Here is a 23812-nt window from a genome sequence, read left to right as displayed (position 1 = left end):
TCAACAATGTCATTTATTTCGTAATTATTAAAAAAGCCCGTCATTGTGACCTTCGACCTTTGAGACTAACACTCTATTGCTTGATGAAGTTAAAGTCAGACAAGCTATATAATGCCCAAGTCTGACCTTAGACCTCCTATAATGACCTTGACTTTTAGCTATTGACACAGGTATAACACGCGACACGACCTCTCCAGATGGTAAACATGTAGTGTTTTTTAAGCCTATGATGAATGATGAAGCGAAAATCCTGACTATGTGTTTAATGCCCACATTTTCAACTTTGCCCTCTAATTGTGAGATTGACCCTTGAGCCATCAACACATGGGTAACACGCAAAACACCGTGTGCTAGTGAGGCATATGTGTTGTAAAAGGTAAGTTATTTTAAAATTGGTGAATGACGCAGTAACAAATCCTCACATACATTCGGCAATGGTGAAAGCTATATCAAGCTTTCCGCAAGCGGGCTCCACCAAAGCGTGTGTTAACATCCTATTTATGTGGTATGGTTTAGGCTGTACAGCATACCTGTACAACTAAGCTGATGATATTAGAAGTTTAGTATGCATTATAATTTGTAGCCTAAACATGTATAGGGACTTTTGTGGACAACATAAAATCTAATTCTTACTATGGGTATATATGTACAGACAACAACGCTTAAAAATTGTTTGCCATTTATAAGCAGTGCACAATAAATAGTTTTGCCAATGAAAAAATAATAAACAAAAAGTCAAAAGAACACCTCAGGTATGTACATTTTACAACCCACTTGTTTGATGCACACATATTTTGAAAGTGGCTTTTAACAGAATTTTCGTATTTTTTTTACACATCGTCAAATGTATTTACTTACAATAACTTTATGTTAAGTAATAATAATAAACATTACAATATTGAAAAAATGCCATTCCTAAGAATAAAACCCAGGTACTCTTGAGAGTAGAATTGAAGGTGCTTCCACTTGGCCATTGAAAACACATATTAACCAAAAATCAATGAAAATGCGTTACAAAGGTTTTACATTCGGCCATGGTAAAAGCTAAATCAAGATTTCTGAAAGCAGGCTCCAATAAGGCGTGTGTTAAGATCCTACGTATGTTGTCTAGTTTAGGTTGTACAGTATATCTCGTATAACTAGGCTGATGTTATTAGAAGTTTAGTATGCAATACAATTTGTAGCATAAACATGTATAGAGACTTTTGTGGACAACATAAAATCTGATGATAACTATGGGTATATAGACAACAACGTATAACAAAATTGTTTTCCATTAATAAGCAGTGCACAAAAAATAATTTCGCCCAAGATTAAATAGTAAACAAAAAGTCAAAAGAACACCTCATTAATGTACATTTTACAACCCACTTGTTTGATACACACATACTTTGAAAGTGGCTGTTCACAGAATTTTCGTATTTTTAACAGATCATCAAATGTATTTACTTACAAAAACTATATCATGTAAAGTAGTTATGATATACATGTACATTAAAAATGCCTTTGCCAAGATTTAAACTCTGGTACTCTCTCAAGTAAAATTAAAAGTGCTTCCATTTGGCCATTGACAACACTTATTAATTGACCAAATAACCAATGAAAATATGTACCAAAGGTTTTATAATTTTACCAATATCCATCAGTGATCATACATAAAAAAAATACATTTTAAATAATTTTTGCATGTCTGCATGTAATTGCACTTAAAATTTATTACTATATTATTACTATTGCAATTCTGCCAATCTGAGAACAATTCTATTGTATAAGTAATGTTTTTGCTGGATATGAAAGTGTCATTGACCATAAACACATATACATTGATTATTATCCTTGGTTATGACGTCCCACATTGACATGACGTCACATGAAAGTAAATGTTATTGTTGCAATTAAATATATACTGTGATGTTGTTTTTCCCCAAAAATACTAACATTCTGTTACAAGTCCCTTTCAGCACAAGATTGATATAATGAAGGTATCACTAACCTTATGTTCACTGCATATAATATTGATATGTTGCTGTATAAAGTGCATAAATATTCACACAATTTATATGAACACATTATATCTGGAACAACATAAAATCTTAGTATAAATTAGGACAATTTAACATTTACAGTTCAACAAACATTCAGAGGAATATGTTTAAATATCACACATGTTTTTCTAAGGCTTTTAAACACAATTGTCATCAAACAGCGTATCTCACAATTTTACACAAAACAATATACATGTGCATACTGAATATAAGCAAGTACATTTGATAAAAAATAAAATGAAACATTTAATAACAAGAGGGCCTGAAAGGCCCAAAGTCGCTCACCTGAGATAACAAGATATTATTGGGATACATCTTCTGACCAAGTTTCACGAAGATCGAAAAATAAATGTGGCCTCTAATGTGTTAACAAGGTTTTACTATAGCCATATAAGGAAAAATGCCCCGCCCCCTGGAAGCCGTGTTTTTCAACCAACCGGCATCATTTTTTAACTTGTCCAAGATATTATCGGGATTAATCTTCTGACCAAGTTTCATGAAGATCGGACAGTAAATGTGGCCTCTAGAGTGTTAACAAGATTTTACTAAAGCCATATATGAAAAATGCCCCGCCCCTTGGAAGCCATTTTTTTCAAGCAAACATAATTATTTTCAAACTCATCTAAGATATCATTGAGACCAATCTTCAGACAAAATTTCATGAAGATTGGACAATAAATGTGGCCTTTAGAGTGTTAACAAGGTTTTACTATAGCCATATATAGCCATATAAGGAAAAATGCCCCACCCCTGTTGGCCATGTTTTTAAAGCAACCAAAACCATTTTCGAACTCATCCAAGATATCATTGGAACAAATCTTCTGACCAAGTTTCATGATGATCGGAAAATAAATGTGACCTCTAGAGTGTTAACAAGGTTTTACTATAGCCATATAAGGAAAATAGCCCCGCCCCCGTGGTGGCCATGTTTTTCAACCAACCGGCATCATTTTTGAACTCATCCAAGATATTATTGGGATGAATCTTCTGACCGAGTTTCATGAAGATCGGACTATAAATGTGGCCTCTAGAGTGTTTACAAGATTTTACTATAGCCATAAATAGCCATATAAAGAAAAATGCCCCGCCCCTTGGCGGCCATGTTTTTCAAGCAAACCTAACCATTTTCGCACTCATCCAAGATATCATTAAGACAAATCTTCTAACCAAATTTCATCAAGGTTGGACAATAAATGTGGCCTCTAGAGTGTTAACAAGGTTTTACTATAGCCATATTAGGAAAAATGCCCCGCCCCCTGGCGGCCATGTTTTCAAACCAACCTGCATCATTTTCGAACTCGTCCAAAATATTCAGATGAATCTTCTGACCAAGTTTAATGAAGATTGGACAATAAATGTGGCCTCTAGAGTGTTAACAAGATTTTACTATAGTCATATAAATGTATATATATATATATATATATATATATATATATATATATATATATATATATATATATATATATATATATATATATATATATTATATATATATATATATATATATATATATATATATATATATATATATAGCCATATAAGGAAAAATGCCACGCCCCTTGGCAGTAATGTTTTTTCAAGCAAAGGTTACAATTTCTGAACTCATCCAAGATATCAGTGGGACAAATCTTCTGAGTAAGTTTCATGAAGATCGGAAAATAAATGTGGCCTTTAGAGTGTTAACAAGGTTTTACTATAGCCATATAAGGAAAAATGCCCCGCCCCTGGCTACCATGTTTTTCAACCAACAGACATCATTTTCTAACTCGTCCAAGATATTATTGGGATGAATCTTCTGACCAAGTTCTATGAGGATCGGACAATAAATGTTGCCTCTAGAGTGTTAACAAGATTTTGCTATAGCCATATAAGGAAAAATGCCCGCCCCTTGGCAGCCATGTTTTTCAAGCAAACGTCACCATTTTCGAACTCATCCAAGATATTATTGAAACCAATCTTCTGACCAAATTTCATGAAGATTGGACAATAAATGTGGCCTCTAGAGAGTGAACAAGGCAAATGTTGACGTCGCACAACGGACGACGGACGACAGACAAAAGGCGATAACAAAAGCTCATCATGAGCACGTTGTGCTCAGGTGAGCTAAAAATTATTAGGCAACCTTCTGATAATTATTAATAACACAAAGCAAAGCAATTAATAATTGAAGAAATGTTAATTTAATACATCATATGTACAATATATTCCACATTGAGCATGGAACAAAAGAGCAGAGCTCAAACTTTGTAATAAAAAACTCCCAGAAAAATAATGAAACAAGAGGGCCATATGGCCTATAAGCCCTCACATGAATTGACCAATTGTTGAGGACTTTACCTGGTAATCTACTTTTTTACCCCAATATACCATTCAAAGATGGCCTTGATATTTGAATAGACATTCTGACCAAGTTTCATTAACGCTCAGTCACAAATGTGGCCATAGAGTGGTAACAAGTTTTTGTTAAAGATTTGACCAGGTGACCTAGTTTATGGACGCATCTAACAAAGATTCAATCTTGACCTGGATATTGTTAAGATAAACCTTCTGACCAAGTTTTATCAAGCTTGAGAAATAAATGTCGCCAATAACATTTTTTAAGGATTGGAAATTATGACCTAGTTTCTAGACGCACATGACCCAGATTGATCTTAGATATTGTAAAGATAAATATTCTGACCCAAGTGTCATCAAGTTTGAGTTATAATTGTGACCTCCAGACAGGTTACACAATTTACTAAGATTTGACCTGGTGACCTCATTTTGAGATGCATGTAATCTAAATCAAAATTTAAACTCGTTCCAGATATTGACAAAATGAACATTCTGCCCAAGTTTCATCAAGACTGAGTCATAAATTTGGCCTCTAGGGTGGGTTTTTAAACACACGTTACCTAGATTCGAACTTAACCTAAAATATGTAAAGATAACCATTCTGACCAAGTTTCATCAAGACTGAGACATAAATGTGGTCTCTAGGGTGGATGACATAGATTTTAAAAACACGTAAACAAGATTGGAACTTAACCTTAAATATGTAAAGATAACCATTCTGACCAAGTTTCATCAAGATTAAGTTATACATATTTCAAGACAGGTAACCAGGACTTTCTTTTTTACCGAATGACCTTGTTTATAAAGCAAATGACCCAGGTTCCAACTTGGCCTACATACCAATAAGATTAAACATACAGACCAAATTTCTTCCAAGATTGGATTAAATCTTGGCCTCTATAGTGGTTATGAGATAAAAATTGACGCAATAAGCAGCACAAGGCTGGACATAGGGTGATTACTATAGCTCAACTTGAGCACTGAGTGCTTAGGTGAGCTAACAAACTGAAAGAGTAAAAGCCTTCAGATTCTTAACTTACATTTTATGTCTATACATACTGTACATATGTCTGGGCATAAATGTCAGTGACCCAAGAGATAAAAATTAAGTAGTTAAGCAACTTTGTTGAGGCAATACTATGTAACTCCTTCAGGATACCATATAAAACAAAATTGCAGTGTAACCTGAAATATATATGTGATAAATCCAAATGAATAATTACAAATATTATTGTTCTCAATTCTTGCATATTGGGTGCATATTAAGCACATCTATATGTCAAAGCAGACACCAAAGTTTACACATGTTAACATTACAGTAGACTCACTTGAACAATAAGTCTGACTCATATACATACAAAGGTTTACTAGTGAGCAAATACAACAAATATCTTCAAATGCATATAAATTTGAGTATTTTGACCGACATGTGATGAATTTAAACAGTCTTTTGCCTTTATTAAGCTATGGAAGTAAACAAACAAACAAATACATGTATGGTCCAAATGAACTTTTAACTTAGAAGGTTCATGGTAATTCTCCTGTTTCTGATAAAACGATTCATTATTCCTTTAACAACTTTGGCATTTAGCATTAAAATGCAAGATTGTGTGTTTTATCATTTTAACTGTATTTATCAACTCTTCATGCATGCTTAGATACAATATCATTTAAGAGAAAATGTTAAAACAACAATACTGTATACATGGATTAACAGAATTTTCTCTCATAAATGATATCAAGTGAATTTTAAAGATGCAGTTACACATGAAAATGTCTACTACACTTACGATGTTAAAACTGCATTACATGAAAATTTGTGAAAAACAACTGTTTATTCTAAGTATGATGTATTATGCTTACTTCACATAATTAGTGCATCCGTACTTTATTATCATTATAATCACACATGGTAAGTCCTCAATATTGAGGAATGAGTGTGTATTTCCATGTTTATGAGGTCCTTCCACACCTGAGGCTTCATTATGTGAGGACCACAAGTGTGTCCCTGCACCCCTTACAAATGAATCTACTTACAAACGAAAATTGGGGCAAATGTTTTCATGCTCTTTTCAGCTATTTAGTTTCTACTTGAGGATATAAAATGTATGTGGTTTTGAGCTTTTGGGGAAAGACCGAGTGCCAGGACAAAACTCAACCTCTCGGGGACGGTGACAACCATCCAAGCTTGCATGCCAACAGTTATTAAAGGCATGGTCTTGTTTATCCACAAAACCAAGCTATATTCATTATGGGTTGTTTTTATTCATATATGATTCAGTTACATATTTGTGAAAAAAGATATTAAAAATGTTAAAAAGAAGAAAATAAAACCTTTTGCTAGCTTTGCAAAAAGGGCTGAAAAAGAAGATAAAATTGGAAGAATATTGAAGAAGCACACAACAATTAAATGCAGAAATAATTTTAGGGGATATAAATATAATATTGGAAAAACATAATTTCTGTTTATATTATAAGTATTTTATGATATATTTTTGTACCATAGATTTTTTTGGTATCTGACAATTGATGAATGCATTTGAAAAGGGCCCATTACTACAGTACTATGGTACACAAAATTAATTAAAAAAAACCAAGAGATGTGTTTGTCAGAAACACAATGCCCCCTACTGCGCCGCTTTGATACATGTTTTGTTACCTTTGACCTTGAAGGATGACCTTGACCTTTCACCACTCAAAATGTGCAGCTCCATGAGATACACATGCATGCCAAATATCAAGTTGCTATGTGAAGGGACATAGAAGTAATGAGGATTTTTCAAAACCTAAACGCGAAACCACAAAGTGTGACAGACGGACAAACAGACAAGCAGACGGACAGACGGTCCGATCACTATATGCCCTCCTTTGGGGGCATAAAAACAAGCTTAAAATTGCTGCAAAAAAAGTGCCCATAATCATTATCCTATGACACATTAAAATTCTTCGTCAGACATATCACTAAGCAGACCAATGGCTGCATCCTCCTTCCTTGAACTAGGCACGCTCATCATGGACATCGGTAGCTTGTGGATTGGATGGGACTGGTACCTCCTGCGGCGCAACTGGCGCTGAACCTGACAGGCCGCCACTGCAAACACACCGCTGACCAGTCCACCAACTATCAGAATGAATATGTCTGAAATATGACAAAACAAAAAACTATCAGAATGAATATGTCTGAAAAATGACAAGCAATTATCACATTAATATGTCTAAAATACGACATGCAATTATCACATTAATATGTCTGAAATATGACAAGCAATTATCACATTAATATGTCTGAAATATGACAAGCAATTATCACATTAATAAGTCTGAAATATGACAAAACACCAACTACTGTATCAGAATGATTATGCCTGAAATATGACAAGACACCAACTATCAGAATGAATATGTCTGAAATATGACAAAACACCAACTACTGTATCAGAATGAATATGTCTGAAATATGACAAGCAATAATCACATGAATATGTTTGACAAGACAAAATGTATCAGAATTAATATGTCTGAAATATGAAAAGACACCAACTATCAGAATGAATATGTCTGAAATATGACAAGACACCAACTATCAGAATGAATATGTCTGAAATATGACAAGCCACCAACTATCAGAATGAATATGTCTGAAATATGACAAGCAATTATCACATTGATGTCTGAAATATGACAAGCAATTATGACATTAATATGTCTGAAATATGACAAGCAATTATCACGTTAATATGTCTGAAATATGACAAAACACCAACAACTGTATCAGAATGAATATGTCTGAAATATGACAAGACACCAACTATCAGAATGAATATGTCTGAAATTTGAAAAGCAATTACTAGTATCACATGAATTTGTCTGAAATATGAAAAGACACCAACTATCAGAATGAATATGTCTGAAATATGACAAAACACCAACTACTGTATCAGAATGAATATGTCTGAACTATGACAAGACACCAACTATCAGAATAAATATGTCTGAAATATGACAAGCAATTATCTCATGAATTTGTCTGAAATATGACAAGACACCAACTATCAGAATGAATATGTCTGAAATATGACAAGACACCAACTATCAGGATGAATTTGTCGGAATATGACAATAAAACAACAATCAGAATGAATATGTCTGAAATATGACAACGAAACAACTAACAGAATGAATATGTCTGAAATATGACAACAAAACAACAATCAGAATGAATATGTCTGAAATATGACAACAAAACAACTATCAGAATGAATATGTCTGAAATATGACAAGACACCAACTATCAGAATGAATATGTCTGAAATGTTAATTTTAATATTTTCCTAAAAGCTTTTTATATAAACCCATTCATCTACCCTGAACAAAAAATGCAATGTTTTTTTTAATTCTTTAACAATTCTAATTAATTCTTTTTAATTCTAAAAGCTTTTTATAAAAACCCATTCATCTACCCTGAACAAAAAATGCAATGTTTTTTTAATTCTTTAACAAAACCTTAACAAGTAAGACAGCAACATTAATTTAATCAGTGTTTGCATTCCCCCAAATTCTACAGAGTCCTTGGGTTTAAGTGACTTCAATATTGTTACGTATAAACCCCACCACATGGATTAACAATTTATGTTGCTGTTCTTTGTTTGGTAATTTTAATACAACCTTGCTTCAATAAAATATCCTTTGATTATACTAATTTAATTGATGTTTTGACATTATTGTTTTTTACGTGATGTTAAGACATACAAATGAAGTCTAAAAGATGTTTTTTGTAATTTAGATAAAGGCGAAATGCCAAAACATCAATCAAAAGAGTTTAAACCGAGGCATTATTTATTCTTAACCCTTTCCCACTCTAAAGCAAGTGAAAATGGCTATGTGCAAACAGCAAAAAACCAGAACAGCCTGCGAGTAACTCGCAGTCTGTTCAGGTTGAAGCTGTTTGCTGCTCATCAGTATTTTATAGTTGGAAGCCTTTAAAACTTGAATCTAGTAAGAAATGTCTTTAATAAAGTTCACTTTCTAAGGGACAACAAATGCGTCTTAATATCCCTTTAGATAATTACATTGAGTGTACATAAAAATACTTCCCATTATTGAAAAAAATATTAGCAATGCTCAAAGACATGCTGGGGCCACCCTGTTAACACTTTCATTTTGCAATGATTTAGCTGTCTATATTTACTGAGATCTGACTGGTTTACAATTATTTTCTAATACCTATGTTTCAATATTAAATTCGCAGAACAAAATGTGTGAGTGTGTTTTGAAGTTTATGAGGTCCTTCTGCGTCTTAGGCTGACATATTTGTTGGTCTGGAGTGTGTCCCAGCGCTCCTACATAAATCAACTACCTACACTCACAAAAGGTGGGACAAAGATTGTATACAGCAGCAACTTTCCGCTATTTATTTTTTACTAAAAAGCAATTTCTTTTGGTGGTGTCTTGTGATGTGGGAGAAACCAGAATACCCAAAGGAAACCCCACCGGTCTGCTATGGTGACCACTAACCAAGCTCTAATGTGAATCTAATAAATTGTATGCTAGCTAAAATAGTGAAGAGGGACATTTTTTGAACCAATCAAATTTCATACTCATGCCTGGTGTAGTATAGAATTATTTCATTCGGAAAGGTTTGGTAATGATAAATAATGCTAAGTCAGGCGTTTTTAGGAAGATTATGGATTCTGGCTTCTAACTCTGCAGTTTACATTAATATTTTTTAAATAATTAGTCTATAGCTGATGAAGCTTAAGTACCACTTTTTACTATATTTGACTCAACTTTGACTTTTTGCTTTGTCCAATAAAGGAAACAGGCATCCAAGGCAAAATAATTGCATACTAAGATATTAGCTTTGCTCTGAGAAACGGGGCTTAATGCATGTGTGTTAAGTGTTGTCCCAGGCTAATCTAGGGGCTTAATGCATGTGTGTTAAGTGTTGTCCCAGGCTAATCTAGGGGCTTAATGCATGTGCGTTAAGTGTTGTCCCAGGCTAATCTATGGGCTTAATGCATGTGTGTTAAGTGTTGTCCCAGGCTAATCTAGGGGCTTAATGCATGTGCGTTAAGTGTTGTCCCAGGCTAATCTAGGGGCTTAATGCATGTGCGTTAAGTGTTGTCCCAGGCTAATCTAGGGGCTTAATGCATGTGTGTTAAGTGTTGTCCCAGGCTAATCTAGGGGCTTAATGCATGTGTGTTAAGTGTTGTCCCAGGCTAATCTAGGGGCTTAATGCATGTGCGTTAAGTGTTGTCCCAGGCTAATCTAGGGGCTTAATGCATGTGTGTTAAGTGTTGTCCCAGGCTAATCTAGGGGCTTAATGCATGTGCGTTAAGTGTTGTCCCAGGCTAATCTAGGGGCTTAATGCATGTGTGTTAAGTGTTGTCCCAGGCTAATCTAGGGGCTTAATGCATATGCGTTAAGTGTTGTCCCAGGCTAATCTAGGGGCTTAATGCATGTGTGTTAAGTGTTGTCCCAGGCTAATCTAGGGGCTTAATGCATGTGCGTTAAGTGCTGTCCCAGGCTAATATTGGGGCTTAATGCATGTGCGTTAAGTGTTGTCCCAGGCTAATCTAGGGGCTTAATGCATGTGTGTTAAGTGTTGTCCCAGGCTAATCTAGGGGCTTAATGCATATGCGTTAAGTGTTGTCCCAGGCTAATCTAGGGGCTTAATGCATGTGCGTTAAGTGTTGTCCCAGGCTAATCTAGGGGCTTAATGCATGTGCGTTAAGTGTTGTCCCAGGCTAATCTAGGGGCTTAATGCATGTGTGTTAAGTGTTGTCCCAGGCTAATCTATGGGCTTAATGCATGTGTGTTAAGTGTTGTCCCAGGCTAATCTAGGGGCTTAATGCATGTGCGTTAAGTGTTGTCCCAGGCTAATCAAGGGGCTTAATGCATGTGTGTTAAGTGTTGTCCCAGGCTAATCTAGGGGCTTAATGCATGTGTGTTAAGTGTTGTCCCAGGCTCATCTAGGGGCTTAATGCATGTGCGTTAAGTGTTGTCCCAGGCTAATCTAGGGGCTTAATGCATATGCGTTAAGTGTTGTCCCAGGCTAATCTAGGGGCTTAATGCATGTGCGTTAAGTGCTGTCCCAGGCTAATCTAGGGGCTTAATGCATGTGCGCTAAGTGTTGTCCCAGGCTAATCTAGGGGCTTAATGCATGTGTGTTAAGTGTTGTCCCAGGCTAATCTAGGGGCTTAATGCATGTGTGTTAAGTGTTGTCCCAGGCTAATCTAGGGGCTTAATGCATGTGTGTTAAGTGTTGTCCCAGGCTAATCTAGGGGCTTAATGCATGTGCGTTAAGTGTTGTCCCAGGCTAATCTAGGGGCTTAATGCATGTGTGTTAAGTGTTGTCCCAGGCTTATCTAGGGGCTTAATGCATGTGCGTTAAGTGTTGTCCCAGGCTAATCTAGGGGCTTAATGCATGTGTGTTAAGTGTTGTCCCAGGCTAATCTAGGGGCTTAATGCATGTGCGTTAAGTGTTGTCCCAGGCTAATCTAGGGGCTTAATGCATGTGTGTTAAGTGTTGTCCCAGGCTAATCTAGGGGCTTAATGCATGTGTGTTAAGTGTTGTCCCAGGCTAACCTAGGGGCTTAATGCATGTGTGTTAAGTGTTGTCCCAGGCTAATCTAGGGGCTTAATGCATGTGCGTTAAGTGTTGTCCCAGGCTAATCTAGGGGCTTAATGCATGTGTGTCAAGTGTTGTACCAGGCTTAATGCATGTGCGTTAAGTGTTGTCCCAGGCTTAATGCATGTGCGTTAAGTGTTGTCCCATACTTAATGCATGTGCGTTAAGTGTTGTCCCAGGCTAATCTAGGGGCTTTATGCATGTGTGTTAAGTGTTGTCCCAGGCTAATCTAGGGGCTTAATGCATGTGCGTTAAGTGTTGTCCCAGGCTAATCTAGGGGCTTAATGCATGTGTGTTAAGTGTTGTCCCAGGCTAATCTAGGGGCTTAATGCATGTGCGTTAAGTGTTGTCCCAGGCTAATCTAGGGGCTTAATGCATGTGTGTTAAGTGTTGTCCCAGGCTAATCTAGGGGCTTAATGCATGTGTGTTAAGTGTTGTCCCAGGCTAACCTAGGGGCTTAATGCATGTGTGTTAAGTGTTGTCCCAGGCTAATCTAGGGGCTTAATGCATGTGCGTTAAGTGTTGTCCCAGGCTAATCTAGGGGCTTAATGCATGTGTGTCAAGTGTTGTACCAGGCTTAATGCATGTGCGTTAAGTGTTGTCCCAGGCTTAATGCATGTGCGTTAAGTGTTGTCCCAGGCTTAATGCATGTGCGTTAAGTGTTGTCCCAGGCTAATCTAGGGGCTTAATGCATGTGTGTTAAGTGTTGTCCCAGGCTAATCTAGGGGCTTAATGCATGTGCGTTAAGTGTTGTCCCAGGCTAATCTAGGGGCTTAATGCATGTGCGTTAAGTGTTGTCCCAGGCTAATCTAGGGGCTTAATGCATGTGTGTTAAGTGTTGTCCCAGGCTAATCTAGGGGCTTAATGCATGTGTGTTAAGTGTTGTCCCAGGCTAACCTAGGGGCTTAATGCATGTGTGTTAAGTGTTGTCCCAGGCTAATCTAGGGGCTTAATGCATGTGCGTTAAGTGTTGTCCCAGGCTAATCTAGGGGCTTAATGCATGTGTGTCAAGTGTTGTACCAGGCTTAATGCATGTGCGTTAAGTGTTGTCCCAGGCTTAATGCATGTGCGTTAAGTGTTGTCCCAGGCTTAATGCATGTGCGTTAAGTGTTGTCCCAGGCTAATCTAGGGGCTTAATGCATGTGTGTTAAGTGTTGTCCCAGGCTAATCTAGGGGCTTAATGCATGTGCGTTAAGTGTTGTCCCAGGCTAATCTAGGGGCTTAATGCATGTGTGTTAAGTGTTGTCCCAGGCTAATCTAGGGGCTTAATGCATGTGCGTTAAGTGTTGTCCCAGGCTAATCTAGGGGCTTAATGCATGTGTGTTAAGTGTTGTCCCAGGCTAATCTAGGGGCTTAATCAGTGCTCCAGCTAGAATTTGAAAAGGGCAGGGTGGCTTTTTTGTCAAAAGTGCACTTTCAACGCGCAGTATTTTGTGAAAAGGGCACGTTCGAGCGCGCGGGTGTTTCTGGAATGCTTTTATTTGCATGTTAATTTATATGTTATAAATAATTGTATTATTCCCATTATTATTAAACCATTCAAATATAATGTCTACAATGAGGATTAAACTAATTACAATGTAATAAGAGATTTATGAATTATCATATGTAAAAAAAAAAAAAAAAAAAAAAATTTTTTTTTTTTTTTTGAGGGGGGGGGGGGGGGGGGGGGCAGGGCGGAGGTTCGGGGGGGCAGGGCGGAGGTTCGGGAGGGCAGGGCGCGGCGCCCTTCGATTAAAGCCTAGCTGGAGCACTGTTAATGCATGTGCGTTAAGTGTTGTCCCAGGCTAATCTAGGGGCTTAATGCATGTGTGTTAAGTGTTGTCCCAGGCTAATCTAGGGGCTTAATGCATGTGTGTTAAGTGTTGTCCCAGGCTAATCTAGGGGCTTAATGCATGTGTGTTAAGTGTTGTCCCAGGCTAATCTAGGGGCTTAATGCATGTGCGTTAAGTGTTGTCCCAGGCTAATCTAGGGGCTTAATGCATGTGTGTTAAGTGTTGTCCCAGGCTAATCTAGGGGCTTAATGCATGTGCGTTAAGTGCTGTCCCAGGCTAATCTAGGGGCTTAATGCATGTGTGTTAAGTGTTGTCCCAGGCTAATCAAGGGGCTTAATGCATGTGCGTTAAGTGTTGTCCCAGGCTAATCTAGGGGCTTAATGCATGTGCGCTAAGTGTTGTCCCAGGCTAATCTAGGGGCTTAATGCATGTGCGTTAAGTGTTGTCCCAGGCTAATCAAGGGGCTTAATGCATGTGCGTTAAGTGTTGTCCCAGGCTAATCTAGGGGCTTAATGCATGTGCGTTAAGTGTTGTCCCAGGCTTAATGCATGTGCGTTAAGCGTTGTCCCATGCTTAATGCGTGTGCGTTAAGTGTTGTTCCAGGCTTAATGCATGTGTGTCAAGTGTTGTCCCAGGCTTAATGCATGTGCGTTAAGTGTTGTCCCAGGCTTAATGCATGTGCGTTAAGTGTTGTCCCAGGCTAATCTAGTGACATAGAGGTCACAAGTTCGATCCACACTGTGGGAGTGTTCTTTCGATCTTCCCCAAAGACACCAAGTACTGGTTCTAAGTCCCAGCAAATAGACGCGAGAGCGTTTCAATAAGCCTCAGGATTTCAATGCAATCGAGCTAAAATAAATAGCTTTAAACTAAACTAATCTGGGATGACACTTCTCGCTTTTGCTGGATTTTTGCTAAGAAGAGCATTCCTCTACATGAAAAAATTACATTAAAGCGGAAAGTGTTGTCCCTGATTAATTACAGGTCAAAGATGAATCACATGTATTCATAGCATAATCTGGGATACAATTTAATAAACACACTTAGAGCCCAGCTTTCCCAGAGCGCAGCCATATTACATATGTTTACGACGTTAATGCAAACATTGATTTAAGCACAAGTAACAGTCTTTTTCAAAACCTTTTGAATTCACAAGATACAAACATGTAAATCTGTATTTATTCATGCTATACAATAATTTCTATGAACAAAACGATTGGATTTATAACATATTTTAAAAATTACAAGTTAATTGTTTAATAACCCTGTTGTTTTGATTTGCACATTTTAAGCTAATAAATATCCTATTTCTTGTATTACTACTTTTAAATTGAGCCACCTTCTGGGAAAACTGGGCTTAATGCATGTGTCTAATGTGTTGTCCCAGATTCTCCTGTGAAGTATGCACAGGCTAATCAGGGATGACACTTTCCTTATTTATGTAAGTTTTAGTTTAAAGAAAGCCTCTTCTATTAGTTTCTAACCAAAATGCAGTTAAGGCTGAAAGTTTAGATCATTATTCACCTGTGTGGACTCCACAGGCTAATCTGATATGACACTTTACCAACATGCTTTAAGCCCTGATTTCCCCTGAAGAAGGCTTCCTAAACAGACAAAGCCACTGGAAGGTCTCAAGCGCCGCCTTGTTATCTTACATGTTCCAAACGTGCTGCCAGTGTTCTCCTTGAGACGATCTACTAGCAACTCTGCCACAACGTCCATACTGCCGTTGTTTGGCGCAGGCTTCAAGCCCAGTATTGTGCACAACATGGGGTACACGTCCACGCTGTTGAAGGTCATCACCTTGGAGCCTTTCTTGAAGGACGGTCCCATAGCGGCGAAAAACGGATGCATGTCGGCCACGTCATTGGAATAGCCATGGTTACCAGCTATTATGAAGAAAGGAGAACACAACTATGTATTCAAGATCAATGTCAGCTATCACGCTAATGAGTAATGAGACTGTCGGTCAGCACTGGAATAATCTAAATTCTCAGCTGTAAGAATATGTACATATTGCTCCACAAACTCAGGACCGAGTCAGACTCAAAACTCATGAATGCTTTTATTAACACCAAATTGAGCATGATGGTAAAACTAAACTCAAAAATTGAAAAAACACTCAAAGTAAAATCAGAATATTGTCTCAAGTATCTTTGTGATACTAGGTCATGGTGTGTTAATGGGCCTGTATTGCATGCCTTCTGCAGTCTCGAAAGCATTTGCCAGGGGGGCCAATGCCAAAAAAGGTCTGACAATACGGGCCCATCTCACACTATAGCCATATTGAAACCTGTTTATAACATACCTTTAAGAATTCATGATTCAATTTGAATGAATGAAAACATTATGTCCAAGGTATGAAAGCTTGTATTACATGTAGTTATTGCTACTTGTAAATTGCACAAAAAAGATGTTACATAACACAATATCATCCATACATACATTTGTTTAACTTCATTTCAGATGAATAATATTGAAATTGAAACGCATTAATTGAGATGTGTTATGTTCGACACGTGAAAACAGTCAGTTAATGTAAATAAATGTTTTAGCCATTAACAATGGCACGAAAGAAAACCAATCGTGTGCCAATCATATGTACATGTATCTGGCTCAATAAAAAGTGCTATCTGTACAGCTTTTGTGAATGTCACGCCTTTTTTTAATCCATATCAGTAAAATATAGACTTAATTTTGTTACTATAAATAGAAAAGAATGTTATTAAGTATGAAATTTTTCAATAAAATTTTAATTTAATAACATTAGGTATGTTTTGAAGTTTGTCATTAAATGCTTTAAATTGATAAATTTAAACATTGGAACTAAATAGTTCCAGCATAAAACAAAAATACAATTAAAGAAAGAAAAAAAAGTAATCCGTATCGAGACTGGAACCACTGACCTTTGGAGTAAAAATATATAGCCCTTAAACTACTCCGTGCTGACATAAGACCGGATGTATTCCATACTTTATAAAAGCAATCCTCATGATGTCCCAAAATATAGTGATAACAGGTGAATTTTCCAAATTATACAATTGTTTTGTTTTTTTTTCATGTTTTTAAATCTGAAACATTTTTTTTTCATTTTTGTCAATTTATCAAAACGTGAAAAGGTCCTTTTAATGTCACTCACTCTGATTATTGTACCTACATAATTTCATGCTACCAGCCCCTTGTAACCTTGACCTGTGTGAAAACAAAAGGTCTCTGGACTGAATGACCTATTGACCAAATTTCATAGGGAAATAACCCATATGTGCCCATGTAGGCTATTAATACCCTCAATAGCAACAGGACAGACTAACAGTCAGTAAGACGAATAGATAAAGTGACTCTTATAAAGCTTTACCTTAAAGCTTCCAGTCAGACAGGCAGGTCAGACAAAATTATTATCTTACCTCTTACAGAATATTTGGTTTTCATTTGCACAGCTAGATCACATGCTGACTGTGTATTGTTCCATATTAGGTGTATAGATCTGTATATAAGGTTAGTAAAGTTTAATGATGTCAATGATGCAATGAGGTCAATGATATAAACAGGACGACATTATAATATACATGATAATAGCAAACTTTTCTCGTGTTTTTACATTGATGATGGAAGATGATTGGTTCTAAATTTGTTACAAGGCCTCTTACTGACCCCGCATGGTGTGAAACAGGATAGAAAACTTACCTTGGGCTTGAGCTGCACTCAGGCAAAATATGTATTTACTGAGCCTGTATCACACCGTATGGGGTCAGAAAGAAGCAGTGTAACTAATATTATAATTCAGTTTTTTTAAAGGTTTCTAAGACCTAACTGAAATATTTTTTTTGAAAAAAGGATGCTTTTAGCAATTATCTGAGATAAAATGTCTGGCATCGTTGAACTTTCTGAAAGTTAAGGACTGAGCTAGATGCTGAGTGTATAGGCATGCTTCCAGGGGCCTTTTCACGTTTTGGTAAATTGACAAAATTGAAACAATTTGTTTCAGATTTGCAAATTTTCATTGTAGTTAAGATAGTTGTGAGGAAACAGTAATACTGAACATTTACCATGCTCTAAAATATCCATTATATGCATCTTTTGACGATTTAAAAACCTGAAAATTATAAAGCGTTGCAATGCGAAATTATTGAATAATTTGGAGGGTTCTGTTGTTGTCATTATATTTTGTGATACTATGAGGATTGCTTATATTAAGTATAAAATACATTCCTCATTGCATGAGCACGGATGGCCAAGCGGTCTAAGCGATAGACTTTTACTCCAGGGCTCCAGGGGTCAGTGACTCTAGCCTAGTTGAGGGTTACTTTTTTCTTCCTTTTATTTTATTCTTGTTTTTTTACTGGAGCTTTTTAGATTCAATGCTCACATTTATCATTATAAAGCACTTAATGACAAACGTCAATACATGCAAAAATCTGTGATAAGGCCCCTTTAAAGATTATTTTAAAACCATATAGAATTTAACTTATGATAACTGAAAAACAAGGGCTGTTTGTAAAACATGCATGCCCCCCATATGGGCTGTCCGTTGTAGTGGCAGCCATTGTGTGAATACGATATTTGACACTGTGACCTTGACCTTTGACCTAGTGACCTGAAAATCAATAGGGGTCATCTGCGGGTCACGATCAATGTACCTATGAAGTGTCATGATCCTAGGCAAAAGCGTTCTTGAGTTATCATCCGAAAATCATTTTACTATTTCGGGTCACCGTGACCTTGACCTTTGACCTTGTGACCTCAAAATCAATAGGGGTCATCTGCAAGTCATGATCAATCTACCTATGAAGTTTCATGATCCTAGGCGTATGCGTTCTTGAGTAATAATCCGAAAACCATTTTACTATTTCGTGTCACTGTGACCTTGACCTTTGACCTAGTGACCTCAAAATCAATAGGGGTCATCTGCGAGTCATGATCAATCTACCCATGAAGTTTCATGATCCTAGGCGTATGCGTTCTTGAGTTATCATCCGGAAACCATTTTACTATTTTGGGTCACCGTGACCTTGAACTTTGACCTAGTGACCTCAAAATCAATAGGGGTCATCTGCAAGTCATGATCAATCTACCCATGAAGTTTCATGATCCTAGGCGTATGTGTTCTTGAGTTATCATCCGGAAACCATTTTACTATTTCGGGTCACCGTGACCTTGACCTTTGACCTAGTGACCTCAAAATCAATAGGGGTCATCTGCAAGTCATGATCAATGTACCTATGAAGTTTCATGATCCTAGCCCCAAGCGTTCTTGAGTTATCATCCGGAAACCACCTGGTGGACGGACCGACATACCGACCGACCGACATGAGCAAAGCAATATACCCCCTCTTCTTCGAAGGGGGGCATAAAAAAGCTGAAGTGCAATTTATATACATGGCAATTGTCCTGTCATATTTTGAATCACTGGAAGACTAATTCTTTTGTATGTAATACATATATCATGTTTATGATAGACGGAAAGTGCTTCATTTGAATGCAATATACGCTCTATATACGCTAGTGTATTTACCTGAATTACTGCTATTCAAGAGGCATCATGCCCTCTGCCATGTATAGCAACAACACAATTAACACTTGCCAAATCTTTATAATTTGACCTGTTTTAAGGCAGATGTTTGGTGCTTGGTTGTAAGGTTTTCTTTCGTTTGTTGCAATTTTTTTCCCTAGAGTTTGTGTATTGTGGATACAAGTTTTTTCTTAAATTTGACCTGGTGACCTAGTTTTTTGACAGAGGTAACTCTTATTTCAACTAGGACTAGATTTTGTCTAGATAAACACAAGAATCGTTGAAAATGATGGATGCTCCCCTTATGTTCGCTATGAGAAACTGTAACCAAAGTGTGACCTTGAGAAAATCTATTATTAGCCTTGGTGACCTTGACCTTGACCCCAGTGACCTCATCAAAAGGTAGAGGTCCATGCAAGGTACCTACATGCCAAATATGTAAAAGATCGGTAAAATGTTGAAGGCGCAATGAGAAACTGTAACAAAAGTGTGACGGAAAAGTGTGACGGAAGGAAGGAAGGACAAACTGGCAACTAAATGCTGCACAATTTTTTTTTTCAGGGAGCATAATAAATGCACTGTTTGAACAAAGTGCCATCCTGCATTCATATAGTCTGAATCCAGTTTTCCAGCTAGGTCTGCTAATGTAAGGGCGCAGCACCCTGCAGCCCCAAAGTCACAATATTATACAGAAATTTTATCAGAATTTCAATAAATTTACTAAATTTTACAGTGAAACTAGTTTTATTAATTAGACCTTATGAGCACACCTGCTTAGGTGCCCTTTTGACAAAAAAAAAATGGTGTGATAATGACGTGCCTTATACTTATATTTCTTCACCTTACCGATATATGTATTGTTGTTTGAGCACCAGTAATGTTCTTCTGGAATAATAATTATGGGTGGTGTGCGTCGGTTGTTTTTGAAATGAAACTCCGCTGGAATGTCCGCTTTTCTGTACACCTTTGCATGCTTTATTGAACTTAAATTCTGGAATATTGCATCTTCAAGTTCTGAAAATTAAATATGAAAATGTACACTACTTGCACAAATTTATATTATTTCACTGGTTTAAAAATAAAATAATGCGGTGATAGACAATCTCCAAATATTTTGGAACTGCGTTTTCTTCTTAAATATATTATTTATCATTTAATTGTGTAAAACGTATGACTAAAGATATCCACAGCACTACACTGCTACCCATTTGAACTAAACTAAGAAGACAACAATCATATGTTGTCATATAAAATCACCATTTATAACTTTATTATTGTGTATAGATTTTGAAAAAAGATCTTAAGTGGAAAAATCTTTAAAGCAAACTATCATTTACAAAAGAAGTCAATGCAGTTACCAGGTGATGTTGGAAAAATACAAGCCGTAGGACTTGTGTCTGTAACAAAATACGTCCCATGAGTAAGATACTTTGTCAATTCTATTTTATAAGAATCGTCCTTAGGAATGCTAGCCATGCCATGATCACTTGTTAAAATAATGTCAGTTTTGTCGAGCAAATGTTCATCTATAAGGAGATCAAAAAGATAACCTAAGGCCTCATCAAGAACGAGTAGTTCATGTATTAGTTCATCAGAATCTGGTCCAAATGTATGTCCTATTATATCAGGGTTATCAATATAAACCAAAACAAGATTTGTTGGATATTCATGATCGGTGAACCACTTCACAGCAGTTTTAAATCTTTCCTTGTAAGGAAAATCTTCAGCAGTTTTCCAGGGTATATGTTGATAAGGTCGAAACCCTTCCAAAACTGCCCCACTAGACGGCCAACAGACACAACCTGACCTATAATCCGTTCGTTGACGTTGATTTGTAGCCCAGATGGGTTCTCCAGTGTACCAACGGGATTCGCTTTGTATCGTGTAATTCCCACCATAGTATGTTGCATTAAAAACGTGATCATACATGACGTTCCCAACAATACCATGGGTTTCCTGATATAGGCCAGTCACCATCGTAAAATGATTTGGCAAGGTTTTTGTGATAAATACATTCTTCGTTCCATTTACTGCCCAGCCCCCATCAGCAATCATTCTATGGATATTTGTGAGATAATTTGCTTTCTTGTAATAGTCCCATCTGAAGCCATCAAATGAAATGAGAAGAACATTGTGAACTGCATCAGCTTCACAGCTTGAAGTCATTGTTAAAAAGAGTACACAGCTAATAAGTAGTGAAATGTCACACATTCTTTGTGGTTTTATTGTATGACCAATGATAAACATATGTCACCTATCAATAACACGCGCAAGGGGAGTTAGACAGTATAGATAGATAGATGGATGTCTATTTATGAAATGTACATTGGTATTCACTGTTATTTAACATCCTCTTCGATTGGTCATGCGGTTCTTCAGTATACCGACGTCTCCCGCGACGTCTCCTGTCTGGACATTTTTTGTATGAACAGTGATGTAAGCAAAAAACGTTATTGATAGTTGTTTATTTACAATACTACCTAGAAGTAACAGTTGAATTGTATTGCTTCTTTTAAAATACACAAAACTGTATTGTTTTAATATAATTCGTGATATTTATTGATAGTTTAATTTTTCATTAAGTATTTTTATTTGTTTGTTGATGCAAGCGTGTACAAGCTGCACAAGTCTCGGTGCTCTTACACATAGTAAGACATTTACCCAATTTAATTCTTCGATTGTAAGATTTTATTTAAATGCTTTAAAAGAAATGATGAAAAAATATTATTTTCGTATAAAAGCTGTAACAGCTGTCTGTCTTGGCAATTTTGTTTTCTTTATAACTAGATATACATTTCGGATGGTCATATCCGGATATATTCATAATATTGTAACAAGTTATGTCCCGTGTGTCTGTCTCAGGGATTTCAATAGTTTTTTTTAAAACAAGGAGTCAAATAACCCTTTGCTTAAAATTTTCAGGGGTCAAATGAACTTTTCAGGGGTCAAAATTATATCGAAATCTAAATATTTTGTTTATACTCAAACCCGGTTAAGTCGCGGGTCTGGTTGAGTCGGGGTATTTCATTAGCGCCCTCTGGATTTTGTTTATTAACAATCCTGCGTTACCTACTTGTCAAATCTGACAGAAAACATGTCTCCCTACAGATTGGAATCGATTTTTGGTAATTAAATGTCGTAAAACTCAGACTTTAACAATATTTGAATTTGTATAGTTCAGTTAATTGTCGTAACGAAAAAAATACGACATTGCCTAAAAATAACTGTGCTATTTATTTTATTTGATGCCTTAAATTCCATATATTTAAATTGTGATTTACTTTATTGATTGTTACTTTAAAGTGTATGTCAGAGCTTTGATAATGCATGTTTAATTTAAAATCGGTGCTGTTTAATCTATTTACCGCGAATCTACCGGGAGAAAAAATAAACAACAATTGCGGACAGTGGTGTTAGATTTGTTTCTACGGCAGTTAATACTGAAGGATTTTCGCCATAAAAAAGGCCTTTGTCCAATAAAGTTAAGTTAAATATGATTGTCCTTTAAATAATTTATCTGATATATGAATATCGTTTCTAGACGCAAGTGAATATTCCTCAAGTACCGCGAGTCAACCGTGTTGCAGTATATATATATTAGTTGATTGCTCTACAAATATTGCTTTGTATAACTTTAACGTCTTTAAGTACATCTTGCTTAACTTAAAACTAACTTTTTATGCCCCATGTAGGTTGGCATATAGCAGTTGAACTGTCTGTGTGTTGGTCAGTCTGTGCGTCCGTCCCAAAACTTTAATATTGCCCATAACTTTTGCAATATTGAAGATAGCAACTTGATATTTGGCATTTACAGTACAGCTAACGGGTACAAACATATTTCGCGATTCGCGGCGTCAAGGCGCAACAAGTCGATGCCGAGTCGGCCGTTGAAGCCACATCAGTATGCGGCGGCACCTCGCATTTCGCCTGGATGCTTCACATCTGTCCGCCGAGGCAAGCTGCGATCCGCGACATGACCCCTAGTCGATGCGCATCATAAAATGAAAATCTTTTAAAAATGATAAGTAAGTCAATAAATTTTAAAAGAACAATTATAATGATATTTAAAATCATAATTAATTTAATGTATCTATTACTGCATACTTACTATTTTACCGTCGCTACTCATTACCCGATAATCCTGTATATTCCAGTTTCAAAGCAAATTCTGGTAAATATTTACGATAAAAGTTCTCTGACATGAATTTCAAGAAATACAAACATATGCCATTTTTCTTAAGTGTCAAATACATTTTGGCATTTGTTTCTATTTAAAGATGTGATGAAATAACGTCCAATTGGGGCGGGTTTCTTTTCCACTGAACACGCGTAAATCGCCATGTCCCGCAGGGGTGGCGAAATCAAATGTCCGAGTTGCCCGAGTCGTACATTTGGTTGTCTGGGCAACTGATTTTTTTCAATTAAGTTGTCCGTGGACAACAAGTTTGTTAAAAGTCGGGTCCAGGTATACAAAAAAATACATTGTATTAAAGCCGTAATTAAGTTTTACAAAACCGGA

General features: G+C 36.6%; 2 protein-coding genes across 9 annotated transcripts in view; one reads left to right on the top strand and one right to left on the bottom strand.

Moving 5' to 3' along the window:
- Nucleotides 1-3583: 3583 nt before the first annotated feature.
- Nucleotides 3584-23812, bottom strand: part of LOC127854287 (bis(5'-adenosyl)-triphosphatase enpp4-like) — an 87998-nt gene continuing 67769 nt past the window's right edge. Inside the window, exons 2-6 of one of the 8 annotated variants that reach the window (XR_008037013.1) lie at nt 20652-21547; nt 20140-20307; nt 15440-15673; nt 5074-7518; nt 3584-4956 (exon numbers count right to left, since the gene is read on the bottom strand). Coding sequence is in view for 6 of the 8 variants with exons in the window: in XM_052389352.1 (XP_052245312.1) it covers nt 7316-7518; nt 15440-15673; nt 20140-20307; nt 20652-21540 (1494 nt within the window). In the remaining 2 variants the exon portion in view is untranslated. Of the gene's footprint in view, nt 7519-15439; nt 15674-17188; nt 17483-20139; nt 20308-20651; nt 21735-23812 lie in introns of those variants that run through there. The other 7 variants (XM_052389360.1, XM_052389352.1, XM_052389353.1 and 4 more) reach the window with 7 other exon arrangements.
- Nucleotides 21888-23812, top strand: part of LOC127854288 (CAAX prenyl protease 1 homolog) — a 106736-nt gene continuing 104811 nt past the window's right edge. Inside the window, exon 1 of the mRNA XM_052389368.1 lies at nt 21888-21941. The gene's annotated coding sequence lies outside the window, so the exon portion shown is untranslated. The remainder of the gene's footprint in view (nt 21942-23812) is intronic.

Source organism: Dreissena polymorpha, chromosome 12 (genome assembly GCF_020536995.1).
Source record: "Dreissena polymorpha isolate Duluth1 chromosome 12, UMN_Dpol_1.0, whole genome shotgun sequence".
Classification (NCBI taxonomy): domain Eukaryota; kingdom Metazoa; phylum Mollusca; class Bivalvia; order Myida; family Dreissenidae; genus Dreissena; species Dreissena polymorpha.
The sequence above is the reverse complement of the archived record's forward strand: the minus strand, read 5'-3'. Positions and strand labels throughout refer to the sequence as shown.